At 29.3% G+C, this 18,929-nt stretch overlaps 3 protein-coding genes across 7 annotated transcripts; 1 reads left to right on the plus strand and 2 right to left on the minus strand.

The window, feature by feature from the left end:
* Positions 1–1,025: 1,025 nt before the first annotated feature.
* On the plus strand, positions 1,026–4,482 carry LOC113855289 (cyclin-dependent kinase D-3-like). Of its 5 annotated transcripts, XM_027486868.1 has the most exons (8): positions 1,026–1,350; positions 1,889–2,187; positions 2,277–2,385; positions 2,501–2,626; positions 3,053–3,288; positions 3,366–3,568; positions 3,602–3,680; positions 3,992–4,482. In XM_027486868.1, exons 1-8 carry the CDS (start codon positions 1,246–1,248, stop codon positions 4,047–4,049), a joined length of 1,215 nt encoding a protein of 404 aa, XP_027342669.1. In that variant the 5' UTR covers positions 1,026–1,245; the 3' UTR covers positions 4,050–4,482. The 5 variants fall into 5 exon arrangements, with proteins under 5 accessions (XP_027342669.1, XP_027342668.1, XP_027342670.1 ...); XM_027486867.1 differs by having other exon boundaries at positions 3,366–3,680; XM_027486869.1 differs by lacking the exon at positions 3,602–3,680 and having other exon boundaries at positions 3,366–3,601.
* Positions 4,483–6,774: 2,292 nt separating this feature from the next.
* LOC113856213 (protein DETOXIFICATION 16-like) lies at positions 6,775–9,428 on the minus strand. The gene is made up of 8 exons (XM_027487945.1): positions 9,231–9,428; positions 8,415–8,959; positions 8,235–8,321; positions 7,901–7,957; positions 7,528–7,766; positions 7,144–7,262; positions 6,976–7,062; positions 6,775–6,870 (listed from the first exon to the last, which is right to left on the minus strand). The coding sequence occupies exons 1-8, from the start codon at positions 9,426–9,428 to the stop codon at positions 6,775–6,777; spliced, it is 1,428 nt and encodes a 475-aa protein (XP_027343746.1).
* Positions 9,429–14,442: 5,014 nt separating this feature from the next.
* Positions 14,443–18,528, minus strand: LOC113855047 (protein DETOXIFICATION 16-like). Its single transcript, XM_027486494.1, has 8 exons — positions 18,349–18,528; positions 17,201–17,745; positions 17,000–17,086; positions 16,845–16,901; positions 15,443–15,681; positions 14,766–14,884; positions 14,600–14,686; positions 14,443–14,502 (listed from the first exon to the last, which is right to left on the minus strand). The coding sequence occupies exons 1-8, from the start codon at positions 18,433–18,435 to the stop codon at positions 14,443–14,445; spliced, it is 1,281 nt and encodes a 426-aa protein (XP_027342295.1). The 5' UTR covers positions 18,436–18,528.
* Between the last annotated feature and the right edge of the window lie 401 nt (positions 18,529–18,929).

Consider the following 18,929-nt stretch of genomic DNA (forward strand, 5'->3'; position numbering starts at 1 on the left):
CTGTTTGGTTGGCTTTGTTTTTTGTTGAACAAAATGCTTATTGTTGCTGCTGAGAATGCCATATTACATTTTGTTTTTGACCATGGTTCTTTTTCTTGGCTATCTTCACATTGTTTATGGTTATTGTACTTTAGTGCTGAATCCTAGAATCAATTAAAATGTCGGATTCACTTGTCTCTATCAAGGGTCATAGTGATTGGATGCTGCTGCAAGCCTTTCGTACTTCCTAACTGTATTTTATTCCTTATTCTAAAAAGATTTTACATCAATGGAAAAAGATTAAGAAATCACTCCATATTGTTAAATTTTCAAATCAAGACATCATTATCTCAAAGTGGCAAAGTAGAGAGAATGATATACACTTCTAAAAATTGGAGCTTTTTTTTGTCATTAGATGTTGGAGCCTGAATAAAAAAGTACTTGAAGGAGGGACCGACTGTCCATTCAAAAATTGACACACTACTCCAAACTTCATTACAAATTCATCTAATGAGGAGGATCAAGGGCGTGCCTGTAAATATACTTTGATCAAGTGTGCACACGTTTCAAAGTAAAAGCAGCAGAAAATTTTTGCATATGGACATTCCCTTCGACCCTAGTAAATGTGCAAACTCAATCCTGTAAGCAATTTTTCTAAATAACTTTTATACATATCAACAACTACCCTGTATCATGCCTTATCTCGCTAGATGAGTTATATATATTAATTATCAAAATTTTATTTATATTATTGAAATAAGTATTATTAATAACTATTTTTAAAACATTAATTAAGAAGTTAATAAATAAAATATTTTATTAAAATAAAAATAGAATATATTTAAAATTATGATAAAAATATATTAATAATATTTTCTATAAAGAATTTAATTTTAATTTCTTAACCAACAGTTTAAGACAATTACTGAGATTTTCCTTTTAACCCAATACATAAAAACATGCGCCAGACTACTCACCACACTTTTTACGATTAACAGTAAGCTGAAGCTCATTCTTCTTTTTTAACTAATTCTTTATGACAACCTTTAAACACTCTCTCACGCTCCTTCATTCGCTTTCACTTTCAGGCTTCAGCTATAGCTGCTGATTTCAGTTCTTCATGTTTCAACGGCTTATTTCTTAAATCTTCACTCTACCCGATTTCTGATGAAACCCTAATTTGATCCAAATGACCCACTTGTAAATTCTCAATTTTTTCGACTGTGATCAATAATATCACTTTAACCCCAAAATCAGGAACAAAAAATGACAGAACCGGATCCGTCCAAAAAAGTGGCCGATAGATATCTGAAGCGTGAAGTTCTTGGTGAAGGTACCTATGGTGTTGTATACAAAGCCATTGATACTCACGTAATCGCCCAAAACTTTCTTCTTATATTCCCTTATTCCGCTTTTTCATCCCTTGCTTATGAATAAAATTATGCTAATTCGTGACTGAAAAATCGAAAATTTCCCCTATTCTCTTTTCTGGGTTGTAGAATTGGATCTTCACTTTCAGTTGGGGCAAATAAAATCGCTGAATCAGAGTAAATTACATATTCATATATGGCCTTAGAGTAATGTAGAAAGGGAAGATACATTTATTTGCTTTGGGGGTTTATCACTTTATCATCTTTGCTTCCTACAATTTAGGAAGAATAATGTACGATGTGTCATTGGGTATGAGGAAGTGGTTCTTACCCTTTTTTTAGTGATCGTGAGGATGTATGGGGAGGAAAGCTTGAAAATTTTTAATTGGTTTGTTCTTGGTGTAACATGAAATGTATCCAGGGGATAGATGTGCTTACTTACATGTCTTGATGGACTAACCTTTTGTTCAATAATGAAAATGACAGAGCTTTATCATGTGGTGTTCTTTCTTATAAAGATGAATTCATTGCATTGACAGACAGGACATACTGTTGCAATTAAGAAAATCCGGCTTGGCAAGCAGAAAGAAGGGGTAAATTTTACGGCTCTTAGAGAAATTAAGTTGCTTAAAGAGCTTAAAGATCCAAACATTATTGAGTTGATTGATGCATTCCCGCATAAGGGGAATTTGCATCTTGTGTTTGAATTTATGGAGACGGACCTTGAAGCTGTTATACGAGATCGAAATATTTTTCTTTCACCAGCTGATACAAAATCCTACCTTCAAATGACACTAAAAGGCCTTGCTTTTTGCCACAAGAAATGGATTTTGCATAGGTAGAGTATCATGCTGATTTGGTCATTCCACAGTCTTTACTTGATTTAAGTGCCAAGCTAAGCTCAAAAGTCTTCTTTCATATTTTCAGGGATATGAAGCCAAATAATTTGTTGATAGGATCTAATGGACAACTGAAACTAGCAGATTTTGGTTTAGCGCGAATGTTTGGAAGCCCAGATAGAAGGTTCACGCATCAGGTTTGTTTCTTTATGTATAATGCCCAGATAGAAAGTTTGTAATTTCGCACTTTCTATTGTTGGATTGAGTTTCTTGAATCTACACACAACACTTACGCTTATTATACATGAATAGGTTTTTGCTCGGTGGTATAGAGCTCCTGAGCTATTATTTGGTGCCAAGCAATATGGTTCAGGGGTTGACGTTTGGGCTGCTGCTTGTATATTTGCTGAACTTCTTCTTCGTCAACCTTTTTTGCAGGTAAGAAGATTGGCATGTTGACTGCGTCATATGATTTTATTATGGTAAATGATTGATGTTCTGAAGTAGATGGGTTTTTATGTTAAGTGTTGTCCATTTCTTGAAACATTTTATCCATTTAACTTTATCAACCAGTTGACATTAAATTGTTGCAGTTTGAAGTCCTAATCATTCAAAACTATTTTTACTGAGCTTGAGTTATCTCTGAAGCTGTTGGCTATGGTGTTTGTATGCATTATTGACAAATAATTGGGCTTCCGTCTTATTCCCACTCTATAGTCTGTGATTAGCCTTTTTTTTTTTTATACAATTTTCAAGATATAATGTCATTCATTGTATTGGATGATTTTCTTCAATTTTTATATTATAATAATCAAGCATGTTTTTTTAGGTTTTCTTCATCAGTTTGTCTTTATCATTTGGTAGGGTACAAGTGACATTGACCAATTAGGAAGGATTTTTGCAGCATTTGGCACTCCAACACGTTCTCAGTGGCCTGATATGGTATACCTGCCTGCTTATGTTGAATACCAATATGTTCCTGCCCCTCCCCTGCGTTCTTTATTTCCAATGGCAAGTGATGATGCTTTAGATCTGTTGTCAAAGATGTTTACATATGATCCCAAAGCTAGAATTTCAGTGCAGCAGGCACTAGAGCATAGGTATGTGCCTTTAAGATCCTACTATGACATCAAGGAATTTATTTTCTCCACAATTAATCTCTTCTCTTCTACTTTAGGTATTTTTCTTCTGCACCTCTGCCATCAGATCCAAACAAGCTCCCTAGACCTGCCCCCAAGAAGGAATCTAGAGTTTCTGATTTCGCTGTGCAGGAGGGTCCTACTGTATTATCACCTCCAAGGAAGTCTAGGAGAGTGATGCCGGGACATGATGGATTTGAAGGAAATTCTCTGCAAGCAGATAAGATTGACGGCAATTTTGGTGATTTCAGACAGACAAATGATGATAATACAGGCAAGAATGAATCAGCTCCAATGTCTGTAGATTTTTCTATCTTTGGATTAAAACCTCCAAATAGACCTACAATTAACAGGTAAAATAGTATTGATCATCCAATCAATATAAAATGTGCCTAATAGTTTGTAATTTTAACTCAATCAAACATAAAATTATTTCATTCAGTTCAATGCTGTCAGAAGAAAATAAACCAGGCTAATACAGAACCACATTAAACATATCGTGTGAGGATGTGCCAGATGATTTATTATCTTTTTGTTTCTACTTGTAACATGCTATAACATGTTATGTTGTAATATCCTAGTTAATGTGCCAGATGTTTGTATCTTTTAGTTTCTACTCCGAAATGATGTTATTTAATTTTTGTTCCATCTTTTTGTTCTGCAGTGCTGACAGATCATATTTAAAAAGAAAATTAGATCTAGAATTCCAGCAGCCAGAATAAATACTCTATGGCCAAAGCATTTACACCAGCTTATGGAGGGTAAAATACATTTGAAGAAATGCAGTGAATCCTCGAAGGCTTGTTACTACATCATTCTTTATCTCTGTTTTCTGGTGGGAGGCAACGATATATAAGTATATGTTTAAAGGAAGAAGTGGTAGTCACCGAAGACCAGCTGTATTTCGGAGACCAAAAGTAACTGCAATAGTAATTTAAAAAAAGAAAGAAAGAAAGAAAGAAAAATTATAGTTATCACATTCTCACTCTGGTCCTCCTTGTACATTTTTGTTCTTTAACGTTTTAAGAGAACTTGCATACTCCAGGCCGTGGAAGACATTGTTGAGTGTGAAGAAATTTCTTCAGCCAATGCTGTATCTGGTACTTGAAAAAAATAAATTTTGGGGGATACTGAATTTACAACTTTGTAGTTGAACATAATGGAAATTCTTATATGCTTTGGTGTGTATAATATGTGTGCATTGTCGAGTGCTTCAGACAGGTAAATCGGTTGAATTTTTTTATGGTGTTCTACTATAGTTGTTGACACTAAACAGCTACAATATTTCTGATGCTTCAGCTTGGCTTTAAATTAAGTACAAGTTCGAGATGACATGAGCATGGAAAAAATTGGGTGGAATCTTATGTAGGTGATAACAACAGAATCATCGATTGACATGTGATATTATGTTTTAAATACTCGGTGCAATGATATTTTTTTGGGAAAAAGCCATTAGTAGAGATCTTACCTTAAATGTAAGTCTCACTATGGGTTGGTTTAGTTTAAAGGTGTTAGTAGATTTATGTAGCTGATCCCACTAGCTGGCATCATGCTTGGTTATTGTATTTGGTCATTTGAGTTGTTACTTGTTTTCCCTCCCAAAAGTTCTTTAAATGTACGTCTCCCTACTATTATTTTGCAATCCATCACGGTTCTTCCTTTTGACAATACTTTTTCCAGTGTTCGGAGCTGTATAAATGTGTTCTTTGGCAGCAAGTTGTGTTCAGAATGATAAAACCAATAAAAATTTTAAATTTGAGAAGAAAATCATAAATTTTAATTAATTAAATTGAGATATGTCATCATTATTAATATATGTCATAAATAACATTTAAACATTAAATTTAAACTAGGACTAAATTTCAATATTAAAATTCAGTTTATTTTGCAGAGAAAAGATATCTTTAATTTTTTATTTTTTATCTTTTTGTTACAAGAATTCTGATGGAGAGGGCATATTATCCTGTTCATAGGTAAGGAAGCTACCAAGATTAAAAAGTGTTTATGAAAGACCTATATTCACTTTACCCTAAAAAAAAAAACAGGAAGAGTTCGAATTTGCAATATGTCATATAAGATATCTTCAAATTCATGTAGTATATATTAAGGTTGAAAATTTAAAATTAAATTGAAATTATATTTAAATACTAGTATTTAAAAAATATATAAACTATAAATAAAAAAATAAAATTAGATAATCAATGCAAAAATCGTCATATTACACGAGAAAATAAAACTTTAAAAAAAAAAAATTTTAAGTGAAAACTCAAACTTATGATACAAGTGAGTAAAAATAACAACCTAAGTGAGAATAATTAAATCTATGAGGATAATTTAAGGATAATCTAATTTAGAATAATTCTAAATTTCCTTATATCATCCTTGTATTAATCTTCCAACTTATCAAATAAAAAATATTAAATAATATTTTTGTTTTTAAAATATTAAATATATTGATTTTTGTTTAACAGTTGAAAAATATATAAAAACTAATAAAAGGATAATATTACCACAACTCTTTGACCGGAGATCAATCAAACATTCACTCCCCTTGAATTATTTTTTCCTAATTAAATAAAAGAAATTAATTAGAATATATTAATAGTGTAACATTTTTTATACTATCATCCAATTATGAATTGTCAAATAAATAAAAAATATTAATTTTTATAATAATTAATTTATAATTTATATTTGTAATATATTTTATTTAATTAATAATTTAATTTTTCATACCAACTGTCCATCAAAATTAAACTCTTAAATAAATTTGACAACAACTCTTTTATTACTTTTATCTTAGTTGTGTTGTGATTTCCGTCACAATATCATTATTGATCAATTGGATTTTACTTTAGTTTAAAGGTGCTAGTAGATTTATGTTTAGAAAAAATAAATATGTGGAATAAAATTGTGGTTTTATGTTTAATTAAACTACCATAGCCATCAAGAAAGAGCATACAAAGAAAGTCAAGAGAAAAAGATAGATTGGAAAGTGAATATGGAAAAAGACAAGTTCTTCTCTCTAAATCATAGTATATAAAAATTATAGATTTAAATTTAAGATCTTTAAATGCTTTATGGTAATTTTTTTCTGAACTGTGTACTAGGAAGGATCGTGCTTGGTTACTGTTTTGGTGCAATGATTAAATTCTCCTTCCAAAGCCATATTTTGTTGGAAGATATGCATATTTTTTTAGTTTATTATAATAAGTTTTATGATTAAATGTCACAAGTCTTTATGTGATTAAAAGTTTATAAGCGCTTAATTAAATTGCTTATCCAAACGCATTCGAGATGTTGTTTTTCTGTTGTAATTAGAACGTCCAAATGCAAGTCTCCATGATTTTACTTTGAAATCCATGGTCCTTCCAATCTTTATTCAACATCAATCTTTTGATAGCAGGTTTTCTGATCACCATGGAAACACCAATAACTATAAAATGATTAAGGAATTAGTTCCACTTTTTGATTTGGTAACATGTTGTCTCTAGTAGTTGGCGACATGGTTGAGCGTTCAACTCTGCTTTGAGCTTTCCTTGCCTAATAAAAAACAACAGTGTAAACGTAATCACTACGGACAAAGTAATTATGAACAGAAAAGAACAAAAATCAACAAAGAAAGTTGAGAATTCCAAATTTTCTTACTTCTTCTTCCCAGTTAGTTCGAAAAGTAATGATAATGTAAAATGAAACTTGTATAATAAATGCAGAAATGATTCCCAACCATAACCCCTGCATGCCAGAAAAATACAGTCAACACTTGCAAGGCATTAAGAAAAACGAGTTAAAAATTATATATAACAAAGTTTTAACCTTGGCTTTCATGTGTAGAAGAAATGCTAATACAGCAGCACAAGGAACACCCACAAGATAAAATGAACCAAGATTCACATAGGCACCAATCTTCTGCCATCCACATCCTGCAAGAATTCCTGGTTGTGGACACACAAATTGAAACTGCTAAGTTGGCAGTGAATAGTTCTGAAGGGTCATGTAATTGAAGACTTGGCTCATTGTGATGCCCTATGTCCAGAATTTGACTTAGTAATGTTAATCAGTAACACACCTTAGTATAACTCACTGGTTGAACTATACATATATACATTTTGGCATTTATATAAAATAAATAAATAATTATACATATGATTAATTTTTGGTTGTTTAAAAAATGAGGGATGAGTGTGAGAAATAATGTACCTGAAAGTGCACTTTGGATCCCATCTAGGAAGCTGGAAATGGCCAAAATTGGCATCATTACTGACACATATCTGATTACTTGTTTGTCATCACTATAAACATGTCCCCAGACATTTCGCAGTACTATCATCGTTGAAACTAAAAGCATCCCTTCAATGAAGGCTATGGATAGCACCACCCCAACTGCTAGACTTGCAGCTTGTGAATTTCCAGCCCCTAGTTCATTGGAGACTCTAATGCTGTCATACAATTAAAGGTCACATTCAGTTACTCATATCACACCTCTATTTCATGTTATAGATTCTTCTCTCTGCATTTGAACCTCTAATTACACACAAGCCCAGTTGCAATTCAGCAATTTAACATAAAATACCTTACAGCAGCACTGAATCCAAAAGGGATCATCCATGCTAAACCAAATGTATTAAGGCTGGAAAGATAAAAAAAATAAAAAAAATTAATTCTTATATCCACAATTACACATTAGGATACAGGATAATATATAGTGTAGTTTTTCTAACATGTGCTCAAGATTATCTATTAATAAGAAATAATTAAATTTTGTAATATTTTTAATAAAAACTTACTATGCATACATTTTTATCGTGAGATGTTAGAAAAACTGTATATAATACAAGAAAAAACCACACGTGTAGATACTTTTGAGTATGTTTCTTAGTTTTTGTGTTATTAGTTTGGATACTAACCATATTGAGAGCACAGAAGTTTCTAACACTGGGTTAGGAAGAAGACCAGACAAGAGGACCATCAATTCAAATGTCCAGACTTTCAAGCTGTTCAATGTTAACGACAAAAAAACAGGCTGCATAAAATAAAGCAGAATCTAGTAAAGAGGATATCATTGCTTGGGAGTTCAAAAAGGTTACCACAGCATAAGAGCTGAAGGAATAGCCAGTTTAAGGAAGTCAAATAGGTTGTGCAAGGCCCTACTTGAAAATCCTGTCCATGATTGTTTGCAAGAAGAAGAGAACTTCACATAAATAGAAATCAAGATCACATTCACCCAGTAAGATATTGAATTGGATAAGGCTGCCCCTCTGCTTCCAAGCCTTGATTTGAAAACCAAAACCCAACACAAAAGAACATGAAGCAAAGCTGCAATTCCAGAGGTTAGCACCATTGGGAACACAATGTTTTGGGTTTGCAAGAACTTGAGAATGCACTGAAGAAGACCGTATGCAAATAAACTTGGGATCATGAAACGGGCATATGAGCCAGCTTCCTTGGATATGGCTTTGTCTTGGTGCATAGCTTTAAGAATTGGTTCTGTGTTTGCCCATATTATGGCTAGGAACACACTCATTATTAAAACAACAACCATTGATCGTTGCATGTGTATCCCAAGCATATGGTACTGTCCTGCCCCATTTGATTGACCACAAAATGTGTCCAATGCAGTCGCCAAACCCATCTGATAAAAACATTCTCTCACTCATAATCATTCAAAACATTGACAAATGAAAATGTTGAAAATAATTAATTAACACTTGTTATACACTCAACTAGAAATTCATCATTATGTTCTTTTTTCCTTACTATATACCAAACATATCCTCAGTCAACGGCTAAATACTAATCCTTTAAGCCATAAAAATTACTAGAGTAAGTTTTGCATCACTCAAACAATAAGTTGCTTGATGCAAAGAAAACATGGGAAATATTTTTTTTACCATGGAACATACCAGTAAGTTGAAGCCAGTAACTGATGCAAAGGAAGTGGCCATGGAAGCACCAGAAAGAGGGAGTGTCCCAAGATGGCCAACAAACATGACAGAGATGGTTTGGAGAATGTACTGTAAAATTCCAACAGAGAAGAGAGGCACTGCTAACCATAGCTGCCTCTTCACTTCTTCCACTACTTCCAGTCTCCAGAATTTCATATCTTCTCTTCTAGCTGTTTTCGGTCAGTTTCCTTCAGATACAGAGACTCTGCATTGTTTCATGTTCGATGTATATGTATATCTACGTGAACAGGGACGGTCTCAGGAATCTACGGCCGAAGGGTCCACAAATAGATATTTAAACATTAAATATATTAAATATTAACTAAATATTAATTATAATATTTTTTATTCAATATCATAAATTCCATTTACACTGTATTTCTCTTTTTTTAATTTAGTTTGTCTTGTGTTATTAATTATTACAACATGTTATATTGAAAAATATATAATTTTTATCAAATAAAATTTCATTTATATGTCTACTTTTAAGATTATTTATATTCATTTATACCCCAAACTTTCCAACAAATTTGCGAAAGTTACAAAATATAAAATACCCACGTCAAGTTGAAAAATTATTCTCTAAATGCACACGAAGTCTAACTAATTACTTAAATATATATAATAATGAAAATAAGTTACGTCTGCATAATTTTAAATAATTAAATTAAAATTACATATATATATTTATTTATTTTTGCATATTTTTATTATTTCAATTCTACGAATCAACACGCACAAATATTATATTTAATTTATATTAATATATATTTTTTGATAGATTATGAAGAGAGCAACCATTGAAAATGCAAGTTCATGAAGTAGTTATTTATTAATTTTGTTATGTTGAATTTGAATTTATATAAATTATTATAATGGTTTCAAATATTTAATTAACATTGTGTTGTATACTTAATTACTTTATTGTGTTTGAAATTCAATTTAAATTTAGTTAAGTACTTTGTTTGAGATTTTTATTTTTAGTAAAATTTTTGGCTGTTCAGGATATTTTATAAATATTATATAAAATAATATTTTTATTTAAATTAACTGTGTGTAATAGATCAGATACAAGTAAGAATATCTAAGTATCCATAAATTATATGGATTAAAATTAAACTTATCACTTTAGTAGTTTTTGAAAACAGAAGTATAGAAAAGAATGTTGTAACACTTTAAAAAAATTACTTTAAAACAGAAGTCTTTTGTTTTGTGTATTAAATTAAAATAATTTTTTTAATAAAAATTTAAATGTATATTAAAGGAGTATTTTAAAATTTACTAAATTTTAAATATTTTTATTATTAATTAAAAAAATTATTATATTAAATAGATAAATTTTTAAAATAAAAAAATTAATATTTTCATTTTTTAATTTAGAAGTTAAGTTTTAATTTTATCATTTTAACTTTTTTCTCCACCCTTTCCTTATTCTTATCTTTTTTCTTTTTCTCAAGGTGCAATCTTTACACTTGTCACCATACAGTATTTTTGTTATGTTACCACTGTTATCATACTTCTCTTTCTCTTCTACCACTCTTAGTATAGCAGCTGTGTGCTGCCCTATGGACTTTGAATCACACTGTTAGCCTTCATGTCAGTGCCACAAAATGTGTAGTAACTTGTGATTACTGATCAGTTCTGCATCATCAATTCCACCATTCCTCCTACTTTGAGAGATTTTGAGGAGAGAAAGAGGAAGAAAAAAAAAAAGAGATTTAAAGAAAGATAAATTAAAGCTCAATTTTTTATCTCAGGATGCTGAGTTAAAAATTATCAAGATATGATAATTTTTTCAACTTTATACATTTTAAATATTTTATAAAAAAATATTATTTTTATATTTTTATAAAATAATTATGTGAATAATTTTTTGAAAAATTGTATATGAATAATTTTATAAAATATATTTTAAAAATTTTATATTTTTTCTAATTATAATTTTTCTAAAAAATTAAATTATAAAAATTAAATAAAATTATTATAATTTAATATCAAATTTTAACATTATACATACATGAAAAATAATTTTTTTAATTTTTATATTATGAATCTGAGTTACCATTCTTGAAAATAAGATAAGTCTTCCTTTCTCTTATAGTTACCTAATATTCTTATCTTGTGGCACATATCTTATAAACTTATATATTAAATAAATATTTTTTTTAAAAAATAATTATCTAATTAAATAAGTTTTGTTAAAATTCTTAATTATTTTAATTAATACTTAAATATCTTCAATGAATATTAGATACATTAAAATATTTACAATCATTATTAAATAATATCATATTGATTAAGTTAATTTTTAATTTTCTAAAATTAAAAATTTTAAATGATTGCATGTTTTATTATTAAATTATATTTTTTTATAATTAATATTTTAAATGTTAAAGTGATGTATATTTGCTGTGAATTGTGCAACTTCAAGTAATATTTTTGTATTATTCAAAATAAACTTAGTTTATAAAATAGTTAAAATGAAGAATTCAAATACTAATTTATTTCTTTGTTTTTTAAATTATGATTTAATTTATATTTATATTTAAAATATTATTATTATTATTTAACTTTACTATTTACTAAACATTTGAAAGTAACATAAAAAAACATTTCAAATTTATGTTATGCATTCAGTTATAATTAAATAAAATTTAGTTATTAAAAATATTTAAATATATAAATAAAATTAGGCATATTATAAATATTTTAAAGATTTATTTATACATTAAATAAACTAATTCACATTGTTTCAAAACACAATATTTTCGTTATTAAGTGTACCTCACACAAACCAAACTAACTAACTTATGCTCCATTACTTGTGAAACCTGCTTTATCACTAAAAATATTTAAATAAAAAAAAAACAAACATTATATAAATTATAAGCTTTAAATCACATTTGTTCTGTCAACTTGCACCGCTCGAACCCTTTATGTGCAAATTTTGATTAAAAATGTTCTAAAATCAAGTTAAAAAATTATAGAATACTAAATTAATTTAATAAAATAAAAAATGATTTTTTTATGTTTAAAATTAAACAGAACTACAAACATACTAAATTTAAATTAAATATTTTATTCTATTGTTGTAGAAATGCTAATGTAAAAAATTTATATACCAATTTAAGACTTTATTTATATTTTTAATTATTATATTTTATATATTTTCTAACTAAAACATTAATTTTTTAAAAATGTAATAAAAGTAAAATTAAATTAACTAAGCTAAACTAAATTATAAAATTTTTAAAATTTAATTTTAATATTATTTTTAAATTGATGTAAAATGAAAAGTAAATTTATCTTATAATTCGTTCGAATAAATTTTTATTTCAAAGTTAGTTCTAAATTTATATAGTATTTATGGGCTAATTTGTGTCACTTTCCATTGCATGCATTGAGGAGTCATAGTCCAGTTTCATGTTCATCGGCTAATATTTGTCTCGTTTCTTGTGAACCGTGCTACCGACACATAAGGTTGGGCTTACAAAAAATATCTTATACTTATTTTACGAAAAATACTATTTTTATTTTTATTAAGTTTTGTAGAGTTAATGTGCTAAAGATGAGATACCATGTGTTAAGGATTTTTTTCCCCCCTTTCTTACTATAATGGATAATTTTATAAAAAAAAAACATTAAAAATATTTTTTAAAAATGTAAAAAGTAAAAAAAAAATATTTCAATTGTTATTTTTTTTTGTAACATAAGTTGTTATTGATTGTCTCTTAATTACTAAACTTTAATACTTATCCTTCCTTTTACACTTTAATATTTATTTATTTATATTATTATTTTATAAAATAGTAAATAACTGTTTTTTGTAACTTTACCCTTAATAATTAATACATATTTGATGGAAAATAATAAATAAAATATTAATTAATTTAACAAGTAAAAGTATGATAAAAAATTAAATAAAATTTTTATAAAATTTAAAATATCTATATTTTCAGCTATTTCCTAGAAAATAAATCCACAAATGCTCATAAATTTGTTCTTTGATTAATTAGATTGTTTGGTAACCATACATCCATAGAAGAGAGGGTGTATGTTGGTTTTCGTTAAAATCTTGCATATCACTTTGTGCAAATTGGTATAAAATTTATTTGTACTGTTTATCTTCTTTTCCTATAATATTTTAGTTTTTATACAAAATCTTAAATGTCAAAAAAATTTTAAAAATATTTTTTTATAAATTAAAATATAATTAATCAACTTGACACAAACAAATTAAAATAAAAAAAAAATTCCAATTTGCGTAAAGAAACATGATGCATGTCAATAAAAGGCACAAGCTGTTACATTAGCATCCATTATGCATTGTGCAAGCTTTTGCTGTTCTCTTTGTGCGCGTTTTAAAATAGTCTAAAAGCATGAATCTAACATCATAAAATAATATTAAAGTACTTAATTTTCTTAACTGTAAAATGTAAGAAATGTTGCTTTTCTAATGTTCTATAGTGAAATAATTATTTATAAACTGACTTGACTTAGTAAAGAATAAAACAATGAACATTGTTTAAAAAGAAATTATAAATATTATTGATTCATAAATAAACTTTACATAAGATGTTGGTTTCAGAGAAAAAGAAAGGTAAAATTCTTAATTTAAGGTTAACTAAAAATCCTAACTAATGACAATGATAGGTCAATGTTAACAGATTTACTCTATGGTACCATATCATAAAAACTATATTTTTTGTTAGTCTTTCCTTCTTTTCATATTGAGTGAATATTTTCTAAAATGCCCTTCTCTTCTTTCTGGTAATTTGAAGAGTAGTTTAGGCTTGAAATTAGTGACTTGATCTGTTTGTATATTATTAACAAAATGACATGTTTGGAAATAAGCTTAGAGAATCAATCACACAAAATCCAAGGCATGAATAATAAGTTTCATAATTTGTCTAAGAGAATTACTGCTACATTGCCTTTAAAAGCTAAAAGCCTCTATCTATACCTATCTATAATCACAAAATAAAATGTATTAGAATAATGGTGACATATGATTCGATCCTTCACTCCATTACCTTGCTCTTATCCCTGATATATATAGAATATACTCATTTGAAGATTTAGTTTCTGATTGAACTCAAGGTTATCTTAGAACTTATAAAAAATTTATTGCCACGTTAGCTTTTACTGAAACTGTTAGATTTAGGAATGTTCATGAGATTATGACTTCAGCTCTCATTGAATCATAGATTCTATCCTTAGCCTTCTTTGCCTGAAAATGAAAGGAAATTTCAGAAAAATATAATCATATCAATGCTTATCTAATAAAAAAGAAGATGAAGTAGATAAAATAGAAATGAAAAGTTAACCTCTTGTTCCCAATCAGTTCGTATTGTAATGATCAAAAGACATGACACTTGAACAACGAGTGCACATATGATCCCTAGCCAAAGCCCCTATAAAAGTAGAATGGCATTTTTTTTATGAAAATGACAAATTTTAGAAAACTGATGAAGAAAAGTGGACATATTTTACCTTCCCACCAATGTGCAATACAAAAGCAAATAAGATAGCTGATGGAATCCCAACTAAATAGTATGATCCTAGATTAATGAAAGCACCTATTTTTTGCCAACCACATCCTCTAGCTGTTCCTGCATTAGAGTCAACAAAATGATTGGTTAACAATAAGTTCAAAAGTTGACCTGATCTAATATGCAATTAGGCAATGTCCACAATCCCACATAAAATTTGGATCACATAAACGACTATACCATTTATCACGGATAAATTTTTTTGTTATTGATATTATCATAAAATGCAGGCTGCTTTAGTTTTTAATCAGTACTTTCCACTTCCATTGTCCTGTTCCAATTCTATTGCTCATACAGCCCCTGCCTTGTCTTTTTTCTTTAAGCTGAATATACCATAGGGAAATAAAATAAGAACTTCAAAAGGATTTGATTACTTACTACTATAGCCATATTTTAGTGCTTAAAGGTTGTAGAAAGACAAACATGTCAATGTTTCCCTACTTCACAAGACTGAAAGGTTGTACCTGTGTCCTTCTCTTATACCCTTGCAATGATTGTCATGATAATGGATTCTCTCTCTATATTGTATTTTTACTTGACCCTCCCAAAAAATATTTTATCCTATTCTGACCTGTTTCTATTAGGACAATAAATAAAAAAAATAGAAACAAGAAAAACCTGAAAGAACACACTGTAGTCCATCAAGGAAAATGGATGAAGCAAGAATTGGCAACATGATAGCTACATATTTGACCACTTCTTCTTCATTACTGTACGCATAGCCCCAAATATTGCGTATTAGTATCATCACTGCTCCAACAAAGGCGCCCTCAATAATGGCCATTATAAAGACAAAATACACAGCTAAACGTGCAGCCCTTGGATAACCAGCTCCTAGTTCATTTGAGACACGCGTGCTGCGAAGAATCATGCAAGCTGTTACTATAATTAACCCACTTAAGACTACTTAATCTAATAGATTATAAATTTAGCTTTCTATATAAATATTTATTTTCTAAATCCCTAATTTCTATAAAAAAATCAACAAGATCGGTGCATGCACTACCGTTGAATTTCTTGTTTTTACCTCTACTATGTCATTTTCTTATAGTGATTTTATTTAATAGTGTTATTGCTTTGAAAGTTGCCCATTCAAGTGGTATATGTTGCCCACTCAAGCTATACACGTTTCATAATGTACATACGTGCTACTTAGTCATGCTGTCTTTGTTAGAAAATATTGTTTTCAAATTTGTTGTTCAAATTCCAGTGTGAGAGCAAGAATCAGTAGACAAAACAATGCATTGGAAATACTACAGGGATTTTTTTGTTATTTTAAGTCTATAATATATAATTATTTTTTAATATATCTATAAAAAACTTTATATGAAAAAAGATATAAAAAAATAAGTTACATCTTCTCTTCTATAGTATTTTCTTTCACGTACACCGAAATTTAAACTTAATAGTTAATATCACAAGTTAAACTAAAACAACTCTTACCAGTTGATTTTGATAATAGTGTTGTAAATTATTTTAAATTATAAAAATTTAATTAAAAAATTAATAAAACTAAAAAGGACTTGCATATTAATTTAATCACTTTTAATATTTATTCTCTCTTAGTGATCTCACAGCCGTTTTACTTTTTATGTGATAGACAATTTCTTCAAGATTTGGCAAGAGAGATTGGAAAAGCATTGAACAAGCATTGAACAGTATTGTATTGTATAAAAAAACTTCTAAGTCAAGTTGTTAGTCTCTACCATAGTAAGGTCAAGCAGAAAAATAAGAGCAAACATCCATGACATAATCTTATAGTGGGACTTGGTCCTTAGAGAGTGACGGAGTTTTTTTAAAAAAATTGTTAGCATTTTGATGTTTTATTGTTATTCCAAGTCAGGTTAGTTTAGCTACATTGTGACATGCGTAATGCAAAGAATCATACAACATATAGCTATATCTATTCAAAGCAAGAGACAAGTGCTAAAAGTTAAAGTAGGAAGAGGACAGAACATTTTGACAACTGTTTACTTTAGAAAATTGATCATGTATCTGAAAATTCACAAGAGCTACTTACCTTACAGCTCCACTGAGTCCAAAGGGAATCATCCAAATAGTTGTCGAAGTATTCAAACTGGTTAAACAGAAATTTGGGTCACACAATAATGTCAACTGTCAAATATGTGTAGCAATTCAAAATATAATGTATTATTAATATGATATAAAACTAACCAGATTGAAAGCACTGATGTTTCTAATTTTGGATTTGGAAGAAGGCCAGAAAGGAGAACCATCATTTCAAATGACCACATTTCCAAGCTGTTTAGGATAATAGAAATAAAAATTGGAAGAAGAAAAATCAGGATCTCAAAGCAACAAAATGTAACATCGACATACAAGAATTGTTGGTAAAAACTTATGAAGAAATTATACCAAACCATAACAGCCGAAGGAATTGCAAGTCTCAGAAAAGAGAGGATGCCGTGCAATGCTTCTGTTGAAAATCCAGTCCAAGTTTTTGAACATGAGGGAGAAAATTTGACATAGAGTGTTAGGATCAAGACATTTATCCAGTAAGATATAGCATTAGCTATGGCAGCTCCTTTGTTCCCTAGTCCAGATTTGAATACTAAAGTCCAACATATAAAAATATGTAACAAAGTAGTAACTCCAGAACTGAACATCATTGGAAATACATTATTTTGGGTTTGCAAGAATCTGTTCAGGCACTGAAGAAGGGCATAGGCAAAAAGGCTTGGAATCATTAGCTTAGCATATTGTCCAGCTTCTGCAGATATTTCAGGATCTTGGCCAAGGGCAATTAGAATGGATCTTGTGTTAGCCCAAGTAATTGCTAGGGGTATGCTAACAATCATAACAACAAGCATGGCTCTTTGCATGTGTATGCCTAACATATGGTGCTGCTTTGCTCCATATGACTGGCCACATACGGTATCCAATGCACTAGCCATTCCCACCTATTTGAACAATAATTATGTGTCAGAGAAACAAATTATGCCACCTTATTATGTGGAGATTGTTTGGCATAATGCAAATAATTGCTTTGAAAAGCAAAATTAAACTGAAATTATCAGTCTGTACTTTGTAATAGTGATTCAATATTGATTACATACAAACCGATCTTATTGCTTGGAAGTAAAATTGCTTATTTTTTCTTTTTGTAGATTTGTTTACTAATATACAACTTGGTTGCTTTCTTATTTAACTTGCTTCTCAACAAATGAGATTGAAAACCAGTGGCACGCTGTTCTACTTGCTTTGGTCCGTGGAACCAAGGAATAAAGTTAGAGATGATAATAATGAACATATTTATCTCATTCCAGTCATAATGAGCCTCTGCTACATTGTGTATGAAAAAAAAAAAAAAAAACTAGATAGGATTCCCTTAACCTCACTAGCATCTCATTTAAATGTTAAACACAAGCATCCAGTTTCATAAAAATAAAATAAATAATGCTTAGCTACACTTGCCACTACCAAACAACAGAAAACCAGAATTTAATTCGAAAAACAATTGAAAGCTAGAAAATTAATTCCTTAGGGTGGTATTGAAAACTCACCAATAGGCTAAAACCAGTGACAGAGGCAAAAGAAGTAGCCATTGAAGCACTAGATAGAGCGAGTTCTCCAAGATGGCCCACAAACATAACAGATATAACTTGTAGACAGTAATTTAGTACAGACACAGATATTAAAGGCCCTGCTAGCCATAACTGCTTCCTCACTTCTTCATAGATTTCTTCTCTTTCTATTGCCTTATCCTTGTTTTTTCGTATATTATCAACTTTGGCTCTATCTTCCACTGTTATATGAACCAATGGAGATAGCAGAGATGTCTTTTGATCTTCTCTGTCCATTGTTTAGTTGCAAAGACACACAAAATAGAAACATTGTTTAGTAGGCATATGCGAGATATTTATAAGAAAATTATTGAAGAATTGGACACTTTCGTCAGGTTGTCACGCACTTGGATATTTATATATCTCCTTAAACTAGCAATCTTTCTTGTCATCTCTCTTCAATAACTAAATTATGATATATATTGCTAGGCTGTCACGTACTTGTTGGGTTTGATTCATTTTGTATTAAAAAATTAACAAAATATTATATATTGAAAAGTTTAGCTTATTTTTGTTTCTAT

Source organism: Abrus precatorius, unplaced genomic scaffold, assembly GCF_003935025.1.
Source record: "Abrus precatorius isolate BTA unplaced genomic scaffold, Abrus_2018 Scaffold11, whole genome shotgun sequence".
Lineage (NCBI taxonomy): Eukaryota > Viridiplantae > Streptophyta > Magnoliopsida > Fabales > Fabaceae > Abrus > Abrus precatorius.

What these genes read in the sequence shown, in the direction of transcription:
- LOC113855289 (XM_027486867.1), top strand. Translation starts at nt 1,246, where the DNA reads ATGACAGAACCGGATCCGTCCAAAAAAGTGGCCGATAGATATCTGAAG. An exon ending in ACAAAGCCATTGATACTCAC is followed by an intron (nt 1,351 to 1,888) that starts GTAATCGCCCAA and finishes TTGCATTGACAG; the next exon opens with ACAGGACATACTGTTGCAAT. An exon ending in CAGCAGGCACTAGAGCATAG is followed by an intron (nt 3,289 to 3,365) that starts GTATGTGCCTTT and finishes CTTCTACTTTAG; the next exon opens with GTATTTTTCTTCTGCACCTC.
- LOC113856213 (XM_027487945.1), bottom strand. Translation starts at nt 9,428, where the DNA reads ATGAAATTCTGGAGACTGGAAGTAGTGGAAGAAGTGAAGAGGCAGCTA. An exon ending in GATCCAAAGTGCACTTTCAG is followed by an intron (nt 7,263 to 7,527) that starts GTACATTATTTC and finishes GTCCACAACCAG; the next exon opens with GAATTCTTGCAGGATGTGGA. An exon ending in TTCTACACATGAAAGCCAAG is followed by an intron (nt 7,063 to 7,143) that starts GTTAAAACTTTG and finishes TCTGGCATGCAG; the next exon opens with GGGTTATGGTTGGGAATCAT.
- LOC113855047 (XM_027486494.1), bottom strand. Translation starts at nt 18,435, where the DNA reads ATGTTTGTGGGCCATCTTGGAGAACTCGCTCTATCTAGTGCTTCAATG. An exon ending in TCACTGGTTTTAGCCTATTG is followed by an intron (nt 17,746 to 18,348) that starts GTGAGTTTTCAA and finishes TTGTTCAAATAG; the next exon opens with GTGGGAATGGCTAGTGCATT. An exon ending in TATTGCACATTGGTGGGAAG is followed by an intron (nt 14,687 to 14,765) that starts GTAAAATATGTC and finishes CTACTTTTATAG; the next exon opens with GGGCTTTGGCTAGGGATCAT.